General features: G+C 41.8%; 1 protein-coding gene across 1 annotated transcript in view; it reads left to right on the plus strand.

The window, feature by feature from the left end:
- The window catches only part of NME7 (NME/NM23 family member 7), a gene marked incomplete at both ends in the record, with an annotated part of 69,468 nt that extends 46,622 nt beyond the window's left edge, over positions 1-22,846 (plus strand). The window contains 3 exons of the mRNA XM_082006034.1: positions 13,701-13,808; positions 22,234-22,354; positions 22,791-22,846. Coding sequence (XP_081862160.1) covers positions 13,701-13,808; positions 22,234-22,354; positions 22,791-22,846 — 285 coding nt within the window. The remainder of the gene's footprint in view (positions 1-13,700; positions 13,809-22,233; positions 22,355-22,790) is intronic.

Consider the following 22,846-nt stretch of genomic DNA (forward strand, 5'->3'; position numbering starts at 1 on the left):
TTTACCTTTCTTTTGAACTTTCTTCATAGACAAATGAAAAGGTTGGTTATAACATTCCAGGAGTCTACATCAGCTACATGTTCCTGACTGATTGCATAACTTTTAGTAGTCTTAAGAGCTTTTAGTTAGGATTGGCAGTACACTAAAAGTGACTCAAGCACCTTCTGCTGTGAGATACTAGTAAAGTGATGGGACGTGCTACAGTATTTCTGCATCCAGTGGGCTGAAAAGGGTTTTTCATGTACTTGCTTTAGATCCTAACCTACATTCTTTTTACATTGGGGATTTGCAATTTTAAGGGTAGCAGTGTATTAACAGTCTTTTGTACTTTTCAATCAATGCCAAAGAGCTAAAAGAGAGATTACATGGTTTAAAACAAACCAGTGAACTGAAAGAGCTGGAGTCTGCTTTAGCTCCATTCCTGACCTCACTGTGTGACCTTGGACAAAAAGTTCAATATGTTTCTGCCTCAGTTACTACATCAGTTAAATAGAGGTAACTGTATGAGCCAAAGAGCACTGTTGCTAGAAGATTTTTGTTTGCATAGACATTCTGTGAATCTCTGGCACTGAAAAATTTTTATCTACATGTGAGACCAAAAATGTTCATGTTCGTTCATAGAACTACATTACCAGTACAACACTTTCATATTACATCACATAAAAAATAGTTCAGTGGAAGATATAAGGAACTATAAAGACTATTTTTGAGCTCTCATGTATTAATTTTCTGGTAATACCTTCATAGCTGTTTCAATGTGGATTTTTCGTGGAGCCTAGTGAGCCGTGGTCAGAGTATTGGCAGTAAAGTACATAATGTGTTTTAAGAGAAATAAGATTTATTAATTTAATTCTTTGGTGAAGAAGATTTTCATATAATTGATTTTCTGCTCAGATAGCCTGAGTCATGTAGTAATAATAAAAATTTTCATTCGGCACCAGACCATTATCAGCTAGAGTAGCAAACAGATCGATCGATACCAGTTACGATATCCTGCTGTCTAAGCCTGCAATGGGAAAGACATGATTGAATTGCTTAGATGTTATTTAGGGTCAGTCATCTGACTCTGTCCTTTCAGTTTTTAATTTCCACATGAGCCTCTGCAGGTCTAATGAAAATGTGTTCTGGACAGTGCTACTGCCTCTTAGTTGGGGGATGTGGTAATTTCTGACTGTCAGGGGAGGGAGATTCTTCCCTGTAGTGCAGCCCCCTTTTGCTGAGCTGACACTGCTCATTCATTTAGCCCAAAGTCTCAGTGGGTTCGGGACTTCCTCTACCTTTTTCTATGTCACCCCTCTGTGCCTGGGCAAGGGGCTTATTAAGACTGGATCTAGAAGAAAGGAAGTGTTAAGACAGCTGTGCTCTAGTGACCCACAGCTGTAATGTGATTGTAACCATGGGTTGCCGCCACCACTTTAGACTGTCAATATGTTGGTTTATGGTTTGAAATTTACCTCCAAAAGTGTTACAGCTTGTTGTCAGAGACAAGCCTGTGTCTCTCTGGATGCCAAACAACACACCTGTGGCAGTGAGTTGCTTTCCCTGGTTTAAAACAGGTGGAGTCTGCACTGGCTGCACCACAGACAAGACTGATACATGAATGTCATATTCTTTCTGTCAAAACTGTGTGTAGACCTGGGAGCAGCTGAGAGTCAAGAATCCAATAATTAATTTTTACAGGCATTAATTCAGTGTTCATAGTAAGTTCTCCTGATATGTTTCTTCTGCTTCTGAATGGGCGTTGAAGAGGTCTGCTAGCCCCTGACACACTCCCACTGCAATCCCATTCGCTTTAATTGTGTGTGTGTATGTGCTTTGTAGTGGCATCTATGCATGATCTGGTTACAATTTTGAGGTGACCTGCTTAGAGCTCTGTTTCTTGTATACTGTCTTCTCCAAGCCACCCTTTGCAGGTGACAAGAGGTCCTTTGATAGGAAGAGGGACTTCAGCCTCACTGAAATATGTCTTTGTGGGGAGATGAGAACAAAAATCAGAGCACTAGTAGTGGTGGAGGAGCCTTTTGCTTGCAAGTGGCTTGCTTTAAATGTGGCTTGTTATTGCCTGAAGGTTGCTGTCATGTGATAGCTGTTCAGTGTCATGTGGAACTGGAGTTTGCAGGCTCACTTTGATTCTGGATGGGTAGGTGCATATGTGTTGAAAATTGCTGTTATTAGTGATAACTGGCAGTCTCCATCAGGACACTGTATACTGACAGAGCCCTCAGGACTGAACTCTGCTTTAAATCCAATGTGATTGAGGCATGTTGGCAAGGTTACGGTTTGAAAAAAAGCTTTCATCTGCCACTCCTTGTCTGAGGCTCCAGAGCTACCAGACTTGAACATGTCAGCAGTGCCTAAATGCTGGATGGGAGGCCATTGAACTTAGACTCAGTGGTCACAAATTACTGTCATTTGATAAAGTAGCTAATAAAAGATATTGCATTGTCTCATATTAAGCCCACTACCACTACTGAGGCATGACGCTGGAGGAGTCTGCTGCTTTTATCCTCTGGAGAGAAAGTGCTGGGCACTTCTGCGAGAACACTAAAACCGGACTACATTTGCATCTTGTTTCTGGTTGCTGCAATGTTTTGGGTTTTTTTCCTCAGTTTCTGGCTACCAAAACCTCTGTAGCCTATGTAGGGGTTTTTCGTAGTTTCCTCTGCTACCTGTCACGATATATTTTAGTATCCCGTTATGACAAGGTACCTTCTTAACTGCAATTTCTGGACATTTGCAGGAAGTTTTCAACATTTTGTCAAAAATCTTGTATGCCCTCCTGGAAAGTAGCATTAGCTTCAGAAGCCTTGGGATTCCCATCTGTGTTCCTGTTTTTCCTTTATGTCAGGCTGTCTCTGGCTTTGAACTGGTTCTTCCCGGGCTCCTTGTGCCTGGATCCAGGCTGGAATAGCTTGCCTTATTTTAGCAAGAGGAGAGAAGCTGAACACGAGCCCAGAGACTGAAGGAAAGCAGGGATGTGCCACGAGGTATTAACAGCACTGGTTCCTGATCTTTCTTGACTTGCGGTGCTGCCATAGAGACCTCCTACCTACTCCCCAGAATGGATAACATGCCAGGGTATCCTAGAGCTAGGTTTTTAGGCCTTTCCCTGCAAAGCATCGTAGGGCTAGCCATTTTTGTAAGGGTTTAAGCCACACTTAGAATATTTACTTTTTAAGAAAACTCAATTTCTTGGTCAAGGACTTTGTACCATTCAGCTCTGCAGACACATGAAGACATTTAGCCTAATCTGAAATCACAAAGACTAATTGTTCTATAGGTAGGTGTGAAAGAAGCCTGAAAAACTGTCTTAGGGATCATAAAGGCTCCCTTTGCACTCAGACTGGGTGCATCCTAAAGTAATAGGTGGGTGTTATTAAAAAAGTGGTATTTTAAGCATCTATGATGGACACGAGATTCTTATAAATGCTGTGAATTACATAAATTTGTCTATTCAGCCCTGAGGATGTAGGGTTTTTCAGATTGTGTGGCATTTTTGGTCCATCTCCATGTCTCGTTTTGCAAAATGAATGCTTCCATGTCCTATTTGTATTGCATCTTCCTGTTTAGGTTCTCTCCAAGCTTTGAATATATGCCAAGTTTTAGAGAGTGGTGTTGCAGCTTTAGTATCCCATCTAGATGGATCATATTTTATTTAAAAGGTGACCACACAGAGTTTTAAAACTGCTTGCTTGCCTAGTTTCTTTCGGCATTTGCTTGATTTGTTTTTTAAATAATGCTAGCTAATACCATATCTTTATTGTATCTCTGCTTATAAATCTTAGATGGATTAAAGAGAAAAGTTTTGTTTCTCACTACCGTAGAAGAGGTAGGCTTCTAACATATCAGGCGATCATGTGATACTCCCCTCCTTCCTCCTTTGGACTGTTCCATTATGGTTCTTCTGTAGCTGCTGAGGTTTCTGAGAATAGATTCATGAATATATTGAGTCCATAAAGGCACAAGGTAAGAGCCTTTTTGAGAACAAGACAATTCTGGGTTAATTTCAGCCTACATGGTTGTCTTCTTAGCTCCCCCTGTATTCTGTTTGGTTACAGCAGACAGCAAATCACTCTTTTACATTGGACAGTGATGTTTTTGAAGATATAAAAGTTAATCCCTGCAAAGAAGCATTCAAGCAAAAACCAAATTATCTATAACCTTAGTCCTTCCTTGAAGAAAGGGAGCAGTGTTTCCAGAAGATATGGGAAGTTCTGAGATCACTCTGGTAAAGAAAATGATACTGTTACTGTACTAAACAACTCTTTTCTCCTCCAGTTTCTTAGCATCCTGGTCACAGTGACCTTGTGTGTTTGCAGAATCTTTGATTTGAATAGATTAAGAGCACTTGCTTACATGCCTGACTCAGGTTTTTGTTGACTATAGATAGCCTTGTCCTTCATTTGAATTCTTTCTGACTTATCATTGGAAGACAGTAGTTTTGTAGTGCTGTTACATATACTTCAAGTTATGAAGTAATATGAATGATATCTCCAGTAAAAAAAACATTTAAGAAAATTATAAATCAAGGTAGAACTTAGTATAACAGGCTGCAAGGGCTTTTTCTAGAGCACTACAGAAAGCAGTTAGCAAGAGTCAATACACAAAGGTGCTTGTTGAAAATGGGCAATAGAGGAAGTTATAAACATGTAGAAAAAGGGCAGTAGGGCACGTAATTTTCCATGATGATGTTGTGATTTTGAGTATCCTGAAGTTAACTGTAGCTGTCCCAAAAGGTTTCACGTCTTTCAGTCAGCAGCTTATGAGTAGTCAATTCTTGGATGTGCATGACTTTTTTTCTTATCCCAGAGGACTGCTTATTCAGGCTCTGCTTGGTTAATAAATTGGTGAAAGAGCTAAAAATAATGAAACAGAAAAGGAGCTGCAGATCATAGAGTATCTGATGTACTCTTTATAAATTGGTACACAAAAAAGATTGATCTGAGGAGAACTGATCACTGATGGAAGGAGATCTTGCAAGTGGGTTTCCTCTAAGAGGGATCTCTTGGCTTTCTAGGTGGCATAAGTGGTATCCTTGTACTGTACATTGCAACAGGGTGTACATGGACTGAAATTCCCTAGGTGCTTTGCATACCATTGTACTAATGCAAGAAATACATGCTGTGGCCAGAATGTATGTGCAGCTATTTTCTGCTTGAGCCATGTTATTGAAGGCTTCAGAGTGGGTGAAAACAAATACCGTGGCCTAAGACGTCCCTTCTGTAACAAAAAGAAGTAAGTAGTCTGGTTTTGTATTTCTGATGATGGTGGGTATTGTTGTTGTTATTATTGTAAATCCTCCTCTTTGCAATTGCTGACAGCCATGAGAACAGCTGCAGTAATAGTTTTCATTCTGTACCACTAGTCTTATTGACTGTGGATACTATTAACTAAACAAAAGCATTTTAAAAACTGGATATAAAATGATTAATTCAAACACTGAGAATAATATCCTGCTGAATAATTTGGGGTGCTGCTTGCTGGTCTGTTTTGTTTAGGCTGACATTCTCTGTCCTACTGCAGGGCCACCTGAGCAGAATTTTTAGCAGCTTCTTTCGCTTACAGTATGATATACTACATCCAACGTGCACATGGGACTTCCCTTGGATATTCCTGCTAAGAAGTTTTCCCTTTCTCTGTGTCCCTTGACTTCCCAGATCAAGGGACTAGAATGAGGTTGGGGTGGAAGATGGGTGAGCAGCAGTTCTTCATGTTCCCATGGCAGCTCTCAAGTTCCACTGTGTGACCTGACATGGCCTGAGTTTTGCAGACTGTGACTTAACATCAGAATGTTACACAGAAATTAAAGCAGCATTAATTCAGGGAGAGAGAATAGTTGAGGAACTAGTCTAGGAGTCAAAAGATCTGAACAAAGAGCTAGACAGTGAACTTGTCATCCTTGTGAAATGTGTGTTTCTTTGTGCCCCTGGGAAATTACTGACTCCCTGTCTTGGTTTCCTACTCCAAAAAATGGGGTCCATTCTGCTCCTATTTTCTGTTCTTTGTGTCTCTTCATGTAAGTTTTCCAGGCCAGGAACTGTCTCTTAGTATGTATAGGAGCACCTTCCTGAACACAGCAGGGGCTTTTAAAAAACAGTTCTAACACAAATAATGAGTGATTCCTTCCATCAGAACAGGGCTGTTCACAACTGTGTGGGAAGAGATAGCAGCACTGCTGCCTCCAAGGAGAAGCTTGCTGTTGGATTGGAGAGGCTTGCGGGCAGAGAGTGGAAGGGAAAGCTCTCTGCCATGCTAAGCCCCGAATGAGAAGGATTTCTGGGGCTTATGGCAGACTTCTGAGTTTTGTCTTTCACTTTATCTGCGTCTTCTGTTGAAGTGGATGGTCTGAAGCTGGTTCAGCTAGAGAAGCCTCAGTAGAACTTTGAAGCAGTTTTTTCTGCTTTACGAAGTGTAAAGCTTAGATATCTGGACTGCTTTTGCAAATATAAAATTCCATCTCAAAAATTTCAGAGGAAAATATAATTTATAATTTTTCTTGTTCTTACAGGGGGAAACTCAGCCAGGATACCTGCAAACTAAAAATAATGTCTTACAACTTCATAGTGACTTTAACTGGAGACTCTCCAGATATTTTGCTAACATGAATTAATGAAATACCAAAATATCCCTTACAGCCTAATATTTTTTTTATTTTTATTGTACAGGTGAATTAATAAATGGATGATATTCTGGATGCCTTGAAGGCACTAGGAAGGCATCAGTAAGACCAGTATTTCACCTTTAAAGCTTAAAGTAAAGCAACTAATAATCAAATTTACAGTTATACTGTGTTTTCTGATGTCTTGTGGGGTTAGTTGCTTTTCAGTTGTTAAAGCTTCCTTTTTCCAACTTGCCAAGTATTGTAAATATCCCTTCTTACACCCAGATAACACAACAAGATAGCTAGATATTTTACCTTTACTCTTATTTTGCGACCAACTTACATTCGGTATGTCAGTTATCCTCAAGACTTCACCATTGAATCTAGTTTACACTTAACTCAGAAGTGTGGCTGCTTGCCCTTATCTAAATTCAGCCCATTAGCAGTGGCAGATAGGCACACAAATACAACAGTAAATAAGTTTCTGAGCAGGTCAGCCATTAGAATTGCTTAAGCATCAACCAGAAGCACCAAGACCAGTGAAAACGCTATCTCAGGCTGGCAAATGCGCCACGTTTGCTGCCCACAGCAGAGAATCTGCGGGGAGTTGGTGCAGCACCTTTGGGCTGCCAGGCAGAAGGAGTGGTAGGGAATGTGTGGGAGGGAAGCAGAGAGAATCAAAGTGCCTCAGGGGATGAGGGTGAGAAGGAGACAGTGTAACAACTTCTACAGACTTAGGAAGCTTCCGAAAAACTGCCAACACTGGAGTATGTAAGATAATTTTAGGTCTGTTAACAGAACTTCCAAAAGATACAGGGCTTCAGACTGGTAGTTCAGAGGTAGGCTGACTTTAAAATAAACAGAAAAGCAGATGGATTTTTTTTCCCTTTTTTGGTTTGGCTTTTTTTTTTTTTTACTCAAACCTAGTAGGCTTTTGTGACAAAATAAACTATGGTTTGATTACTTGCTTCTACTGTTGCAAAACTATTTGATTTTGGAAGAAGGTGAGCCTCAGATGCACTTTTTACAGCCTTGCAATTGAAAATTTGGCTGCTGTTGCCTAGATGAGATAATTTAATTTGCTGAACAAACTTTTACAGCCACACTGTTTCAAGTACATAACTATATGCACACAGAATTGGCTCAGTTAATGATAGGAGAAACTTGTCAGGATGGCCAGTAAGTAGGGGCATAAATATTTTGCCATCAGCAGGAGAAGACAGCCTGAATGTCTAGGTCAAATGCACAGTGCTCAGAGGATAGAAGATTAGGCTAACTCCTGTGAAGACTTTCAGTGCAACCTTCCCAGATTCTTGAGAACCTGTGTATCAGTTTGTTTTGTGATAAAGATTAAAAGATGAGGGGTGTTTAGTGTGTGTGTGTTTGGAGGAGGTTGTTTTGGTTTGATTATTTTTTTGCGATATGTGGAAAGTACAAAAGACTTTCTGATAACACTGACTCCCTTGGAAGTGTGCATAAGGCCTTTGATATTGACTCCATATTTGTACGTGACGTTGCTGCAGCTCATGTGGAATGCAGAGAAAGAGAAAATGTGTCACTATGTCAACAAGAGATTTCTGTTCTGGATTGGTTTGTGAAATGTAAGCTGAAGGAAACCTATTGCATTCTCTTTAACATTGACCTGGTTTTGTGTTTAGAAACTTTCTCAAGTACCTTTCAACAGACAGGCCCCAGATTTTAGGGCAAAATGTGCTCTTCCCCAGTTAAAGACTTTACAGTGGTAACAGCACCATCTCATGTAGCTTTTTCTCTCTGTAATATAGACAGAAGGCTTAACACTGCATTTAGGGATGATTAAATGGACCTTGAATTGATGATATAAAATTGTTGTGTTCTGCAGCAGGTGATGTTGAGTGCAAGGTGGCTCATTGCATGAAACTGGGGAATATACACCAGGTCAGAGCTGAGGGAACTGGTGGGGAAGCACTCGCGTCAAAATTGGTTGGCTAGAAGGAGTTGGAAGGAGTATGGGCTGCAAAGAAAACATGTGAAGCAAGCTGGGGCAAGCTAGCCCTTGTGGCATCATGCACAAGGTCATCTGTGACCACAAATTTCATTTTGACACTTAAGCCTTTGTCTTTGGATGGGAGCTTGTGTGAACGATGTATCAGACTGATCAAGTGAGGTTGTTCCTACAGTAAGAATAATGTTAAGGTGTTTCTTAGCTTGTATAAACGTTACAGGAGATGCTTCTCTAGTATTGTACTCTGCATGACAGAGACTGTGCTGCTTTTATAATCTCATCTCTTGCTTATGGCTTGTGTAGGGATGAGTACTTTGTACAGCTCTCTGCTGCAACCAGCAGTGTGTGATATGACTGGTGCTAAAATCCCCTGAAAATAAAAGCCAACTGAAGAGCTGTGACAATGGGAAGAGAACAGAGGCACTTATCCTACCTACCTTAAATAGCTGTTGTATTGCAGAAGTCGGGGGGGGGGGTTCGTTTTTTTTCCTGAAAGGGCTTATCACTCTCCACTCACTACAGAGGAAGCTCAGGTACCTCGCTTGGATGAGGCAGTCAGTGTTCCAATGGCTAAAGTTCAGCTAGACAAATTCCACGGTGAGTGGTGGAATTTACGTTACACTTTTTGTTCACTGTTAATGTGTGTTCTGTTCTCTTGACAAGGATGTAGCTGGTCCTTAAAAGGAGAAAGGTACTTGCTTGTTTGCCTGAGGCTGGCTACTGCCTTCTGGATCAGTTGGCACCCTCAAGGGGAAGGAGGGACCATCTTTTATGACAGCAGTGGAGCATGGAGAACTGCAGAAGAAAAAACTTCATGACTACAGGGTGGGGAAAGCAGAGGTGTGGAGACCAAGTCAACATAAAGCCTTCAGAAAGAGCGATGAATGAGAAATGCCAAGAAGAGTAAGGAGCACACATGCAGTCAGGGCCCAGATAGAAAAGGAAAAGAAGGTTTACTGGGTGCTTAGAGAGGACTGTGCAGAGTTTGTTGCAGCCCAAGAAGTCCTCTGAATGCTGCTGGCCTGAAAGCAGACCTAAAAGAATGAACCCGCCCTGGGAGCACCCTGTGGGTAGGAGACGGTTTGATTACAAATTTTTATTCTGCTTCACTCAAGAGGACCAGTAATGAATTTTTAAGGTTCCCTTGTTCTAGTTCATGTTCAAGTAGAACAAAGTTTTAGGATGTAAAACTTCCTTTGTGTGTTTTTGGTCCAGTCAGAGTTTGTGCTGTTTCCCACTGAGAAGGGAGGAAAAGCTTGCTGCACAGAGTCAGTGGTCACCTCTTTGGCTTTTTCGTGAATGACATTTAAACAACAACAAAGCATGAAGAAATGTTTAAGAGCAGTGGCCTTTCAGCCCTTCTAGATAGCAAATTAAGTATTCAAGACAGATGCTTTTAAAAAGCTGGCCAAATTTTCTCGAAATCTGCTGTTTTGGCTGGAATACATATTACTGTTCTATGTAACTTCCCATCCAGCCCATGAAAAAATGGCCATTTGAAGGAAAAGCAGTTAATGAGCTTTGCTCATGAGTATGTTTATGATTTTTCAGTCTGATTTGACATATTACTGGCATTGGTGATGTTTTTGTTTCCCTTGTATAGAAATAGAAAGTTTTTAGGATGTGCTAAGTACTTCATATAGGCAGTATTGCATTGGGCAGTTACATGATAGAGAGAAACATGAAATATATGCATCTGTATCTTCTCTAGGACAAGGATCTTCAAAGGGCTATCTGTAGATCAAAGCCCAGCCTGTAAGGTGTGATCAAACAGCCTGCTAAATAAGACCAAAGAGGATGAAGCCTTTTGGTACAGCAACCCTGGTTTGTTTTGCCGCAGACAGTGTATTCTTTATGTGAGGTGCAAGTTTGTGGCATCCCTATTTAAAAGGGGATGGAAGGGTTTGGAGGAACCAACCCAAACCCCACTGTTATATTTGTATCTCCCTGTTGTTGCAGGTGAAGCTCTATAAATAAAATGCTTGACAAGCTTCCTGTTGTGGAGCAGAAGAATGCATATTAATATGTGCAATGAGTAAGTTCTGTAAGAAACTCTCTTCCTCCTTCCCTGAGAGGTTCCCAAGATTTCCAGCCATACATACACAAGGACACCTGTATATGATCCACACTGCTCTTTGTATCCCCGTCATTTACAGAGGCCCCATTCCCTGAGGGTTCCTCAGTGGTGTAGTAAGAAAGCAACAGAATAGTAAAACTTTGGAGTTGACAATTATTGTCCTTTTTTGGCTACATGAATATAAACAGAAACTCCTTTATCTCTCATCCTGTTTGTTAACTGATGGCAAGAAAGGCTTATTTAGATTCTTATTAATCGGGTGCTAACAATGTGCTGGAGGACCTACCTTTGTATACTTCTAATCTAATGCAATCCCAGGCAGAACAGAATGATTCCCTTTTTGTGCAAGATGGCTGATGAGTTTCAGGAGGGTAGGAGAATGCGTAGTAACCTGCATTGAAAAATTGAAGGAAGAACAAGGAGATTGTCTACTGCAACAGTAGGAGCTTTTGCCAATGTTAGTGAGAAAGAGTGAGTCTGAAAGAAGAAACATGAGGTCTTCTGTTGTGAAGTAGAAATGGGAGCTTAGGACAAATGATAAGCCAGGAGGCCATACCTGCTTTTAAAGAAAGAAGAAAAGAAAAAAGGAAAAAAAAAAAAGATGAAAAGTGGGTTTGGTGAGGAAAATGGGTCAAGGGAAAACTTGGGAAAGTTTCATAAGCAGCAGCATTTTTGGACCTGTTGGAGGATGGAACAGTTTGAGCGAAAGAGTTTGATGGATAGGAAATAAACAGAATATGAAATACCAAGCTTTCACTTTTCAGATCTGAGTTGTTTTTTGCCAAAGTGTTTCCAAAGGTTCATAGCCACAATAAATTTTTTTATAAAATGCCCAAACTTTCCTTAAAATAATTGAAAGCCTAGTGCCATTTCCAGCTTCCTGACAGCTAGTTCTTAACTGGAATCAACAGTTGTTTCAAGGAGGGCTTGATTAAAATGTCACATGGCTATAGTTAACTGGCATGTGACTTTTGTTTCTCCAGCGGACTTTCTTATCATAAGCCTTTAATGAGGACTGTGTAGAGAAGGTTTTTTTTCTCCTTGGGGCTTTTTTTTTTTTAATTTAAAGTGAAATTCTTGAACTTTCCTCTGAAGTGAGATTTGTTTGATGTTGTGAGTGTATCTTATTCAAATATCCTTGACATTCATACCCAAAGATCCTGTATAACCTGTGACGTACACACAGTAACAATGGGGAACCGAAACTTCTCCTCATAGCATGTTTTAGGTTAGACACACTCCAAGAATTAAAGCAGTTTAATTGTCTTCCAGGTGGGTAACAGATCACCATAGGTAACAGATCTAGGTTACTAGGTAACAGATCACCATAATTGTTATTACAGGAAAGTAGCTAGGACTTGCTGGGCTAAGAGAACAACTTGCCCTTAAAGTACCATTGTCTTTAGTTTAGTAATGAGACAACAAGTGGGTGAAGCTGGAAAGTGGCTAAAGGTATTGACAGAAAATGCTCTTGTGAGGTCTTTTGGGACTAGCTTAAAACATTCACTGCCATCCCAGAAGAGAGTGTGCATCATGTGAGTGGTTCTCATCTGTACCTATGCAAAGTTTTCCAGGTCAGCCAAGAGCCACTACTGAAGTCACTTTGAACCCATTTGACACTGAAAGTTAAGAAATGCTTGGACAATCCAGTCTGGTGACTTGGCTGTTGGGGGCAGTAACCTCCAGCTCTGACACCGAAACAAACACCTGGGAGTGGCACGGTGAAACTATGCTGCCCACTTCCAAAGTGATTACACCCTAATGTACCCAGTGCCTTTTCAGAAAGGGGCCAAGGTAGGCTCTGTTGGCAAGGAAGAATGCTTATTTTTGTTCAGTAGCTATAGAACGAGCTTGTCACCAGCCTGTCCCCTCACAGGCAGCAGTGCTCAGGAGGCACTCATGGAAGAACATCCAAAGGGTTTTAAGGAGGGAAGACTGGGTTAATGCCATCACCACTGAATTTTAAAAGGAGGCACACTGTGCATGCAGTAGGCTTGGAGAAGAGCTCCAGGGTGTTGGGGACAGAGGCCAACAAAGTGTAGGACAGTTGGCATAGAAAAGGGGTTAAAAGACAATACTGGAAGGTGATAGTGCAGAGAAGTACAGCAGGACTGCATTACGCCTTGAAAGAAAGAGCATGGTGGAGGGGAGAGCCAGTGAAGGCAAGCCTCTGTGGTATAAGATGGGAGATGTACCATAGTAAAGGGGTAGGGGAAGAATGTTATCTCAGCTCCTGAGTGGTATCTGCTGTAGTAAGAGAAACACTCTGAGAGGCCAAGGAGGCGTTTGGCATTGTAGGTGAAGAGTAGTATTGAAATGTCAACTTCAAAGAACAGAGAAAGAGGTGGAGAGAGTCTGGACTGATCCTCAGAGGGGATCAGATGTTGATGCTAGTCATGGTGTCAGAGAAGCACCACAGAAGAAAAGACTGAGAGGCTGTTCAGTAGCTGGGCTTAACAAATGTAAGGTTCTGAGGCAAATAGTTCAGTGTTAGGGGAGGCAGTCTGCGAGGTGGTGTGCTTGTGTCTGCTCATGAAAGACATCACATTCTGTGCTTGAGAGCTGCAAAGGTGTTAACATGAGCTAATTGTATTAATACAAGTATCAGGGAGATGTATCTGTTTATGGCCCTTGTCTTTATTTATATGCTATCAGGTGCATGACAGTACTTAATCTTCAGCGGGGTCACTCTTTTCTCTTTCCTTCGTGTGACTGGGCGCGCCTGTGTCTCACTCAGCAGAAGCCTGTGACTCTCCCTCATCTCCCTTGGGCTGTATTGCAGCCTTCCAGTGCTTTAAGGGGGCCTGTAAGAAAGATGGGGACAGGCTCTTTAGCAGGGCCTGTGGTGACAGGACAAGGGGTGTATGTTGTGTATATGTGTAGTGCAAGTTGGAATTTCCCTCTTCGTTTTCTTTTCTAGTGTACCACACATATATTAATAGCAAAATAATTTTTTACTCTATAAGATTCTATTGTGTCCACAACATAAGAGAACAGTGCGTTTCACAAAGGTCTTCTGGTTTTCTTCTGTTCAATAGGAAATAGCCCGTCATCTCCGACCTGGAACTCTGCGTGCTGTCTTTGGGAAGAACAAGATTCAGAATGCTGTCCACTGCACAGACCTACCTGAAGATGGACTTTTGGAGGTAAGACCTGCTAGACAAACGTGCTTTTATATCATAGGAAGTTGTAAAGTGAAAAGCTATACTTGACAGTGTTTTAAGCTGTTGAAGTGTTTTATATGTGGAATAGCTGTGTTGGAGGTCAGTGATAGCTAGAAAAAAAAAAGCGAAGAGTTTATTAAAGGCATTTAACTTGGTTAATTCTGATACTGTAAAAAATTCATCATGCAGTTTTCTTGAGTGAATGTAGTACAATGAAGTATTTAATGGAATGAAAGTCAAGAGTCTTTGGCTGAATGTGTCTTTGGGACTGGATATCAGCACCTAAGAGTGCTTCCCCAGGGACACCTCCTTAGCCCTTTCTTGTATGACCACTGTGAGTCCTGATCTGGATTATCTCTACAGTGAGCTTGTGTGGGGCTTGAAATATTACAGGCACTAGGGATTCAAATTCTCCAGATAGGGTCCAGGTTTATTTGTAGACTGTCATAATTATGCACAGCAGTTGGTATTTCCTGTGGTTTCTATTACTAATTATGATCTGATTTTTGGCTTTGTAAGCTTTCATTAAAGCCCAATAAAATGGGAAAATGTTAAATTAAGTGAGTTTATAAAGACAGAAGTACTCACTGTGAAAACCAGAACAAGCTCACTCATTTAACTCCATGCCTCAAAACTAAGATCTGCGCAAGGGGGTTGAAGCGGTGTGTGAGTGTATCATGGATGGATCTCTGCATCAATGCAGATGTTTTTCCAGTGCATGCATAGCTTCTGTTTTACTGTCTACGTGTATTTTTGAGTGTTTTGCTGTAAGACTATAGCAGAATGATGGAGCAGCAAGAGTTTTCCTAGCTTGGGTAATTTTACACCGCCAAAATGGTGTTTTCATTGAGGGGAGAGGAAGAGCTAACTGCCTCACCGTCTCCCTTCATGAAATAAAATCAGATCTGTGGGTTCAAGTGCTGTTTGCCAGGAAACTGCATCTAGTTTAAGGAATAGAGGAGTGAAATTCAACACTGAGAATAGCAGCCTCAACAAAGTATCAACAAAGTTACAGCTTTTTAAACCATTTCCAAGCTGTCATTAAAAGTAGACAACTTCTAGTTTCTGCCCAGAGGGACTGGATTTAAACAAGGGAACAGGTATTTGTCACCACATGCCTAAAATCCCTCAGTCATGGCTTTTCAATGGCAGCAGAAAAAAGGCATAGCCTGCAAGGGAAAAATGAGTGTCTCACCAATACAGAGCATTTTAGTACTTCAGCAGAATTCTTTTTCTCTCTCGTGTCCACAGTCTGTCTCCTTTATGGTGGTGTGAAGCGTGTTATAACCCCATTTTGCTGGTTGTTTAAATTGAGTTTACAGCTACTGTAAGTGAGGTGGGTGGGACAAAGCAGTTGAATTGCTTCTCCAAAACAAAAATTGAGACTGGGGTCCTTTCTCAAGGTCTCCACTACATGTATTTGTCCTTTGAATCCTACAGCTGAATCATAAGCTAAGTTCGTGATCTGGTATTACTTTCACTGCACACTTTGCAGTTCCCATTGCAGACTGGTCATTTTAACAGTCACTTATTGATTGTCTTTTTTTGGGAGAGGGGTCTAAAATCTTTTTTTACCATAGGCATAATTGTACACAGAATGTGGTTCTTCATTGTCTGTAGTTTCTTCTGTAACAGTCCAGGTTAAGCCAGCAGCTGTAAAGGACATCGGTCAATGTTCTTTAATGAGTAAATAAAGCAGTAAATGTTTCATTCAGATTGTCTGGCAAATAAGCATTATAATGTAAACTATATAAACCTTTTTTACTGTGAACACTTTAATTCTTGGAGTATCTCTAGATCTGTGTTCTGTAAGAAATGTAGTTGCATGAAAACCTAGGTAAGCAAAATAAAAAATAACCTCTGGATTTGCTTAAGTGCAAGGGCTTGCCAGAACTCATGAAAAAAAAATGATACAGTATACACAGAGATCAACCTTGGAAAGGACTTTTTCCTTAGCTTTTCTGTGAGAGGAGCTCAAATCCAGTCACAGAGGTCTCATTTGCTGGCAAGCAGAAACCAGACCTTTCACCCCGCTCAGCGCTCAGCCCCAATAACTGTACCAGCGCTGTACGTGCTGGGCTAGAGTGGAGTGACTGTGTGGCATGCAAGGCAACCATAGAAGGAAATTGAGACAGACTAACATTTTTAAGAAGTATGCTGTTCAGTAAATCATAGTTAATGTTTTCATTCTTTAATGGATAACTGAATATTTTCATATACTGAGTTTAACAGAGCTGTTATTCTCAGACTCGGAGAAGATGAATTCAGAGATAGGTAAGGTGCTTGTCATTGAGGAGAATGACCTTGGCTATGTTGGCACAGTGGAACTTGCTTCTTTCGATACGGAGTCAGCATGTGTTCGTTATATCCGTGTTCTGGTAGGAGATCTTGTTGTTGCTGGGATGTTAATGCTATTGTTGCTATAAAAGCTTTACAGTATCATTGTAGGGCAGCTGATTAGTAGAGGAGGAGGAGTCTGGAGTAAATTTCAGAGAGAAATCTGACCTGTGAGATTTATACTACAAAGATGAAGGATCCTTTTTAAAACCCCAAAGAAAATTGATTTACCCCTAGCAATCTCTTTCCTTTCTTCATGTGGCACCGTTTTTTGTACAGTGTTAATACTCTGCTGCAGTTACTACCCAATATAGCTCCAAAAAGCAGCCTATATGCAAAGTGTACTCCTGTTTTGCTGATGAAAGGTGAGTTTGGCAATCTGTATTCAAGAGCTAGGAACTCCAGAGTTTCAAGTTTAAGTTCTAACTGAAATTTGAAGAGTGTTTGCAATGGCAGCTCCTGTCTGATTGTCCACAAATGGAGACATCTAAGAGGAGATGAGATAGGTAATTAAGGGCTAGATCAAATGCTTGCTGAAGTTAATAGCCAAACTCTAGGTGACTTTGGTGGTTCATACCTAGTTGGCAGTCACTAGGAAGGGCAAGGTCATGACCTTTCTCCCAGAAATCATGACCAAGGAGTACTTGGGGAAAGGAGAGAGAACACCACTGTCTTGGGTGGTAAGGGCCAGCTTGTGCACCTAGTTTTAGAAGACTATATTTAATTAATGTAGTACAGCAGTTCTTCAATGTTTTTTTGTTAGACCTCTTTTCCATGGACCTGGAAAAAGGGAAGTTCACTTTTAATCTTAAAAAACTCTCAAACAAACAAACAAACAAACAAACCCCAAAAGCAAATACCAGTGCTTGCTCCCAGCAGTTTGACCCTTAACTCCTGCCTTTGTTTGACAAACTACTTCACGTTTTAGGCAGTGACTAAAGCATACCAGAATTAATGAATAATTCACTTTGGCTCAAGAGAGGAGAGGAGATGCAGTTGAGCCTAAAATGCAACTGGTCACAATGGAAAAATCAGTGTATTTTCAGTTGTAAAGCTGTAACTGCTTCTTTTATTCCTAGTTTAGTGATACAGGAGGAGGGTGAATATTGCCCTGAAGCCTTTTGGATGATCTCTTTGACTTACTGGGTCAGACATTTATTCACTTCATAGACTTGTATGTCCTCGTATCAGTACAAGATGTATTTTCACAGGTGACAATGGATAGACACAAATAGCTCGGAACAGTCCATTTTCTCAGCCTTGTCATCAGTTTTCCATTTTAATGGGAAGAGGAAAGAAAGGAGGGAATAGAGAAGGGAGTCTGATAGCACTGGAGTTTTTATGAGATGATGGGGTTTCATGAGTAAAGGCTAAACCAGCAGTTTCTTAATTTTTCTGATCAACTGATGTTGCATAGGACATTCATTCAGAGAAGGGGTTTGCATTTGTTTCCCACATTCAAAGCAGGTACTGCTCTACCTCTTGTCATTTTTTTTGTATTTTATATAAAGCAGGTACTATTTGAAGCAAGCAAACGGTTACAGTACTCACCTGCATTCATGTTCCTTCTGAGTCAGGTAGAGCAAAGACTGGAACACTCATGGTTTATATGCCAAGTAAGTAAGTGCTTTATTTAACAGGCTAGAGATGGTTTTGCATTTGTGTCTTTCATGTACATGTGGTGAAAGATGATACTGTTTCTCAACTCACCGTCTTTGACCTGAGGAACATTTCTGATAAATATCTTGTTGAAATAGAAGCTTGCAAGCCATTGGATCTGATGAATCATCATTCTCTAGACAAAACAAGTTTCCTTGAAATTAGTCATCCGTGGACTAGTTTTAATCAAAGTACTTGATACAATGTGTTGTGGCTACCGGACTTCATGGTTTTTATGGCTCCTTAAAGAAGTGAAGGCAAATTAAAAATCAGCCCATGAAGGCCTTACTCACATCACTGGAAGTACAGTGAGTAAAACTTTCCACAGGAGGTGGTGCTGTACACACATCTCAGTTCGCTGGGTCTCAAGTGACTGAGTACCCTTCAGATTATGCAGGAATCTGCACACAATCTGCAACCATTAAAAAAATAGTAGCTTAGATCTGCAGTTATAACAAAATCAGTATTTCTGGGTTTTGGCATGCTCTGCCTGTAAATTGTTGCTCATACTGTGAAGTTCAAGGTTGGTTGGTTGGTTTTGGGTTTGGTTTTGGTTTTTTTTTTTTTTGGTGAGCAGTTCCATAAGGGCATTTGTACTGCAGCAAAATACTCCGGGGACAAGAGACTGCACATGTCTGGGGTACCTGAAAGGCCTCTCCGTTGAGATGCAGCCTGCTGTGTCTGAGCCATCCACGCTAGTTTTTTGTTCCTATGCTGTGGTTTTTGGGCAATCAGCCAGCCTCATGTGGTTTCCTTGCATAACTAAAAAATGCTTAATAGTCATACATGTATATGTGTGTATACTTACACATAGAGGGAGAGGATGCTTTTGCGCGTTTGGTAGGCTATGTGAGAAACTGCGGAGTGGGATGGGCTGTTGAGCCAGTTTTCATGGGAGTGGAGGATGTGCCAACTGCCTTCTCAGTCTTGTGTCCCCATGGGTGCTCTTTCCACGGGCTCCTCGGAGTGCTGCCTGCATGCCTTCGCGTGGCTGCTGCGTGCCTTCTGCCTTGGGCATTGGGACTGTGGAGGGAAATGTGTCAGTTTTCAGCGTTGCGGGCAGCTCTCCAGCCGGGCGGTAGCAAGGACCTCTTCGAGTGTCATTTGCTGGCCTTCTCTCGCCTCAGAGCTATTTGTGGCATCCGCAGACATGAAAATAACCTATCGAAGGGGGATGATTTTGCTGTTATCAAAGAAGAGTGGGTTTTGTTTGTCTTCTGGGAGAGCTGTCATGATGGTTGTTGTTTTCCCTATCACTTCTTTGAATTTCATCTGTGCAGTGATGTTCGAGAGTGAGGCTGGGGACTGGCAGACTGTGCAGCGAACTGCTGGAAGCTCTTCTTTCACTTGCCCAGCCTTGCACCAGTGACACTGGCTTACTGTTTATAAGGCATTTAAGCAAACGAGTAATATAAGCTAGCTGTACAGATGGGCTGCAGCAGTCTGACGGGCGGAGACTCACACAAGTTCTGGCAGTGGAAGTTCAGCTGGCTGGATCCAGCCCTGGGGAGATGGGAAGGTGATGTCGTACGATAAGCAGTGACAGGACGGGCCAGTTCAGCAGATGTATTTTGTCCGGACAATTGCTGTGGGCGATGAAAACCAGCATCATTTTCCTCAGACTTGCTATTAACTAAGTGCTCTGACGAGTGTTAAGAGCTGTGCTGCTCCTGGGCTTTTGATGCAATGTGTCTTCCACCTGCTAGAAGCCAGCTGTCCTTGGTCTGGCATTCCAAATAGTGCCAGGAGAAGCATGCCTTACGCCTCCTTTCCTTTTACTTTTATTCAGGGGGGCTGCGGGGAGGGTGGTGTTTTAGCAAGCTGTTCAGAGTGGACACGGGGGCACTCGCCTTGCAGCGGGGGACATGACAAAATGCTTCCCATAATAATTTCCGTAAGCACAGAGTCCTCTTACAGAAGCTCTCTGCTGGCTGCCAACTTGCTTTTTTCTGTTTGCTGCTTCCTTGCCTTCCCATTGCCATTGTCTTGACACATGGGCATGCTGCAAGGTGCTTGCTATCATCAGACCCTGGAAATGTCTTCATGCCAGTAGTGAGCTGATCCGTGGGTTGAGGTTGTAGTGCAACGGTTTAGGATGGAAGGCATCGGAGGGATGCAGCTCTGTTAAACTAATCTTTTTGGTGCATCAAGGTATAGTCCAAGCAATTTAATAAAGCATGTCAATGAGTAACTCTCAGAAGCGTCAATGTGCTTAGTGTGGAATTTGTGTATGTCACACTCGGAACAAAGGTCTCCTGCATTGCTTGTTACCGATTAACTTGTCTGGTATTATGCAAGCTGCCTCTACCAGCTGAGAACTAACTCTCCCCATTCACAGGGCAGCGCAGCTTGTAAAACATTACACAGCAGAAGTGCATAGCATGGCAATGAACCTTTCACTGAGGGCATTTCAGCTGTACAGCATTTCCCTCAGGAGTCTTTAAAATATTAATAAAGAAGCCATTGTTTCACTCAGTCATACAGCAATTTTGCAATGAAGTCTTTTATTAGGGGCCCATACTGAGCTGCATAATCCAGGGTAAGATGCTTTTAACCATCTCCAGTGAAAAGAAATAAAAAATTGGTGGGCTTGGGTGAGGTTGGTTTTTGATGGTTTTTTTCCCAAGTTTTCATCAAAGCAGTAGCTATTTTTGTCTTCTCAGATGGAAATTTCAGTCTCTCCTGGTACAAAATGATATGTCAGATAACGGTTATTATGATTCAAGTGCTTCTCCATGTTAACTTTCTGCAACTTTTTATCCAACAGCTGTGGAAACATGTTGGAAATAATCTGGAGTGTAGGAAAGCTTCATCTTATTTGGTGGTGTTTTTGCATATCAGATGATGTTAGCCAGCGCTGGAATTCTGTCTCACAGCATTTCCTGATGCTGTATATATACTGGTACAGAGAATTAAGTAATCTTTTTGTCTAGGCCTATCTGAAGAGAAATTAAAATTAAAAATAAAAATAATAGAGGGATGGATTCTGAACACATGTTGGTGATTTCACTTTTAAAAAAAAAATATACAGTCTTATTAGGTCACCTGCAGCCTAATTTTGAACATTGGTTGTATAATTATTATACTTGTGGGCCAGACAGGCAAACTAAACTAGAAACTTGTTTGAACAGAGTTGTGAAATAGTTCAGCTCTTGTGCTTCCACTTCTGCGTAAGATCCGAGGTCCAATTGCTCCATGTTCTGCCAAGTCTGAGGTTTATAAGTGCCAGAGAGAAGAAGTTAACGAGTGTGAACCAACCAGCTCCCAACACTCTTTAAGTTTCACCTGATCGTGAAGGTAACCTATGTAATAAACAGGGCTTGGCTTTTGGCACGTGTTCATGTTGCGCTGAGCCAGGTAATTTTGTGGAGGGGAGGTCAAGGCAGAGGGAAGGCGTGACACTTCTTGATAACTCATCTGAGGCCCAGTTTGTGTCTTTGGGGCTGCTACCTTCTCTCTTTCCCTTCAGCATGTTCTCATTTTGAACCAAAAAGCCCAGGTCCTCTTTCCACTACCCCTCTTCCTCCAGCCGAAGCACCAAAAAATTAATGGTGCCTGGGGAGAGACAGTGTGCTGAGACTATCCAGCCACAAACCAGGAACTGTGGGCTTTCTCTGGTAGCTGCCTTACTTGGTCCTGCTATTGAATAGGAATGCGGTCACTCAGGTGTGAAGAGTTTAGTCCTGTCATGACAGTACATGGTTTAGCACACAGCAGAAGTGTTGAAATTGCAGAGGGCTCTCTGAAATCACTTGAAACGAGCTCTTGGCCTCTTAATACTGACCCATTCCACAGGGGAATGGAGCTTGCTACATTCAGTAATGTTGCTCAGAAGGGTCTTTGAGCACTACGCTGGTGGAATTTGTGCCATTATTTTGGTGGGATGTTTCCTATCAGCACAGGGAGCTGCAGACCACACAGTGGCTTGTCATGGTGTGTGCAAGGCCACTACTTGTGGACTGGGTGGTGCTTTTGTCTGGTTGGTTTTTTTCAGGTTATTTTGTTACTGGCTTGTCTGTCATACCTGCTGCCAGGTGTAGTCTGTTGGTCCCCTGGCCAAATGCTGCCCTGAGAACATCTCGATTGCTCAGGAAGAGCTTTAAATGCTGGCTGCCTTCTACTTCATTTATTTGCGTGTTGCTTCCAGCCTTACTTGAATCCATGATGTGGGTGGAAACATGTTCTTCTCTCTCTCTGCAGGCACTTTCTTCTCTATTGGCCATAATCTGGTAGCTCGTGAGGGCCATGACTTTCAGTGCTCTCCAAGTAGGCTGGAGAGCCTTTGCTCAGCATTGGCAAGGAGTCCCCACAACGCCTGTGGCTTGTAGGAATGCATCTAAACCAGACTTTACTTAAATATTTCAGGTGCTATCAGCAGGGGCCCTTTTCAGTGTTTTTATCCATTGTTCAGGGCATGTTTGCAGCTTGCATCGACATCTGTGGTGGTGCGCCTAGCGTCTTGTCTGTACCTAAGCTGACTGGTTCAAGGGCATCACACAAGAGCTCCACAGGAGCTCCTGATTTTGAGGCAGGTAAGTGTCCCTCAAGATAAGTGTGAAATGCAGAGGCAGTGATCCTGGTGACTCGATGAGCTGCTTGGGATCCTTGTGAAAGCAGTACTCACTGTCATGTTGTAGTTTTTCACGTGTGATGGGAGCCAGGACCTTTCACTTCATTCTCGTGGCTCTACCAGGCCAGTCAGTGATCTCTTCTGATGGCAACCAAAGCTGTTGCTAAAGGAGGAGTAGAGCTCCTGGTGGGAGAGTCCTGGGCTAATATCTTCAGCCCTGGCTACTGAGCTTATGCCGTGGAGTAGGGGGATTCAGTGAACTTGCACTTTCCTATTAAATCCACAAGTATCCATACTTCAGAAATCAGTGGGCTGTCAGCCACAGTAGTTACGTGTAATGTAAAAGCAAAGCTTTGTTATTTTAAATTAGTTTTTGGGTTCACTTATTTTTCTTATAGTGCTACAGAGTAAATATCAAGAAAGCGAGTTTTATGCTGTTTTGATTGTGGTGTAA

This window comes from Phaethon aethereus, assembly GCF_964289735.1.
Source record: "Phaethon aethereus genome assembly, chromosome: 1".
Lineage (NCBI taxonomy): Eukaryota > Metazoa > Chordata > Aves > Phaethontiformes > Phaethontidae > Phaethon > Phaethon aethereus.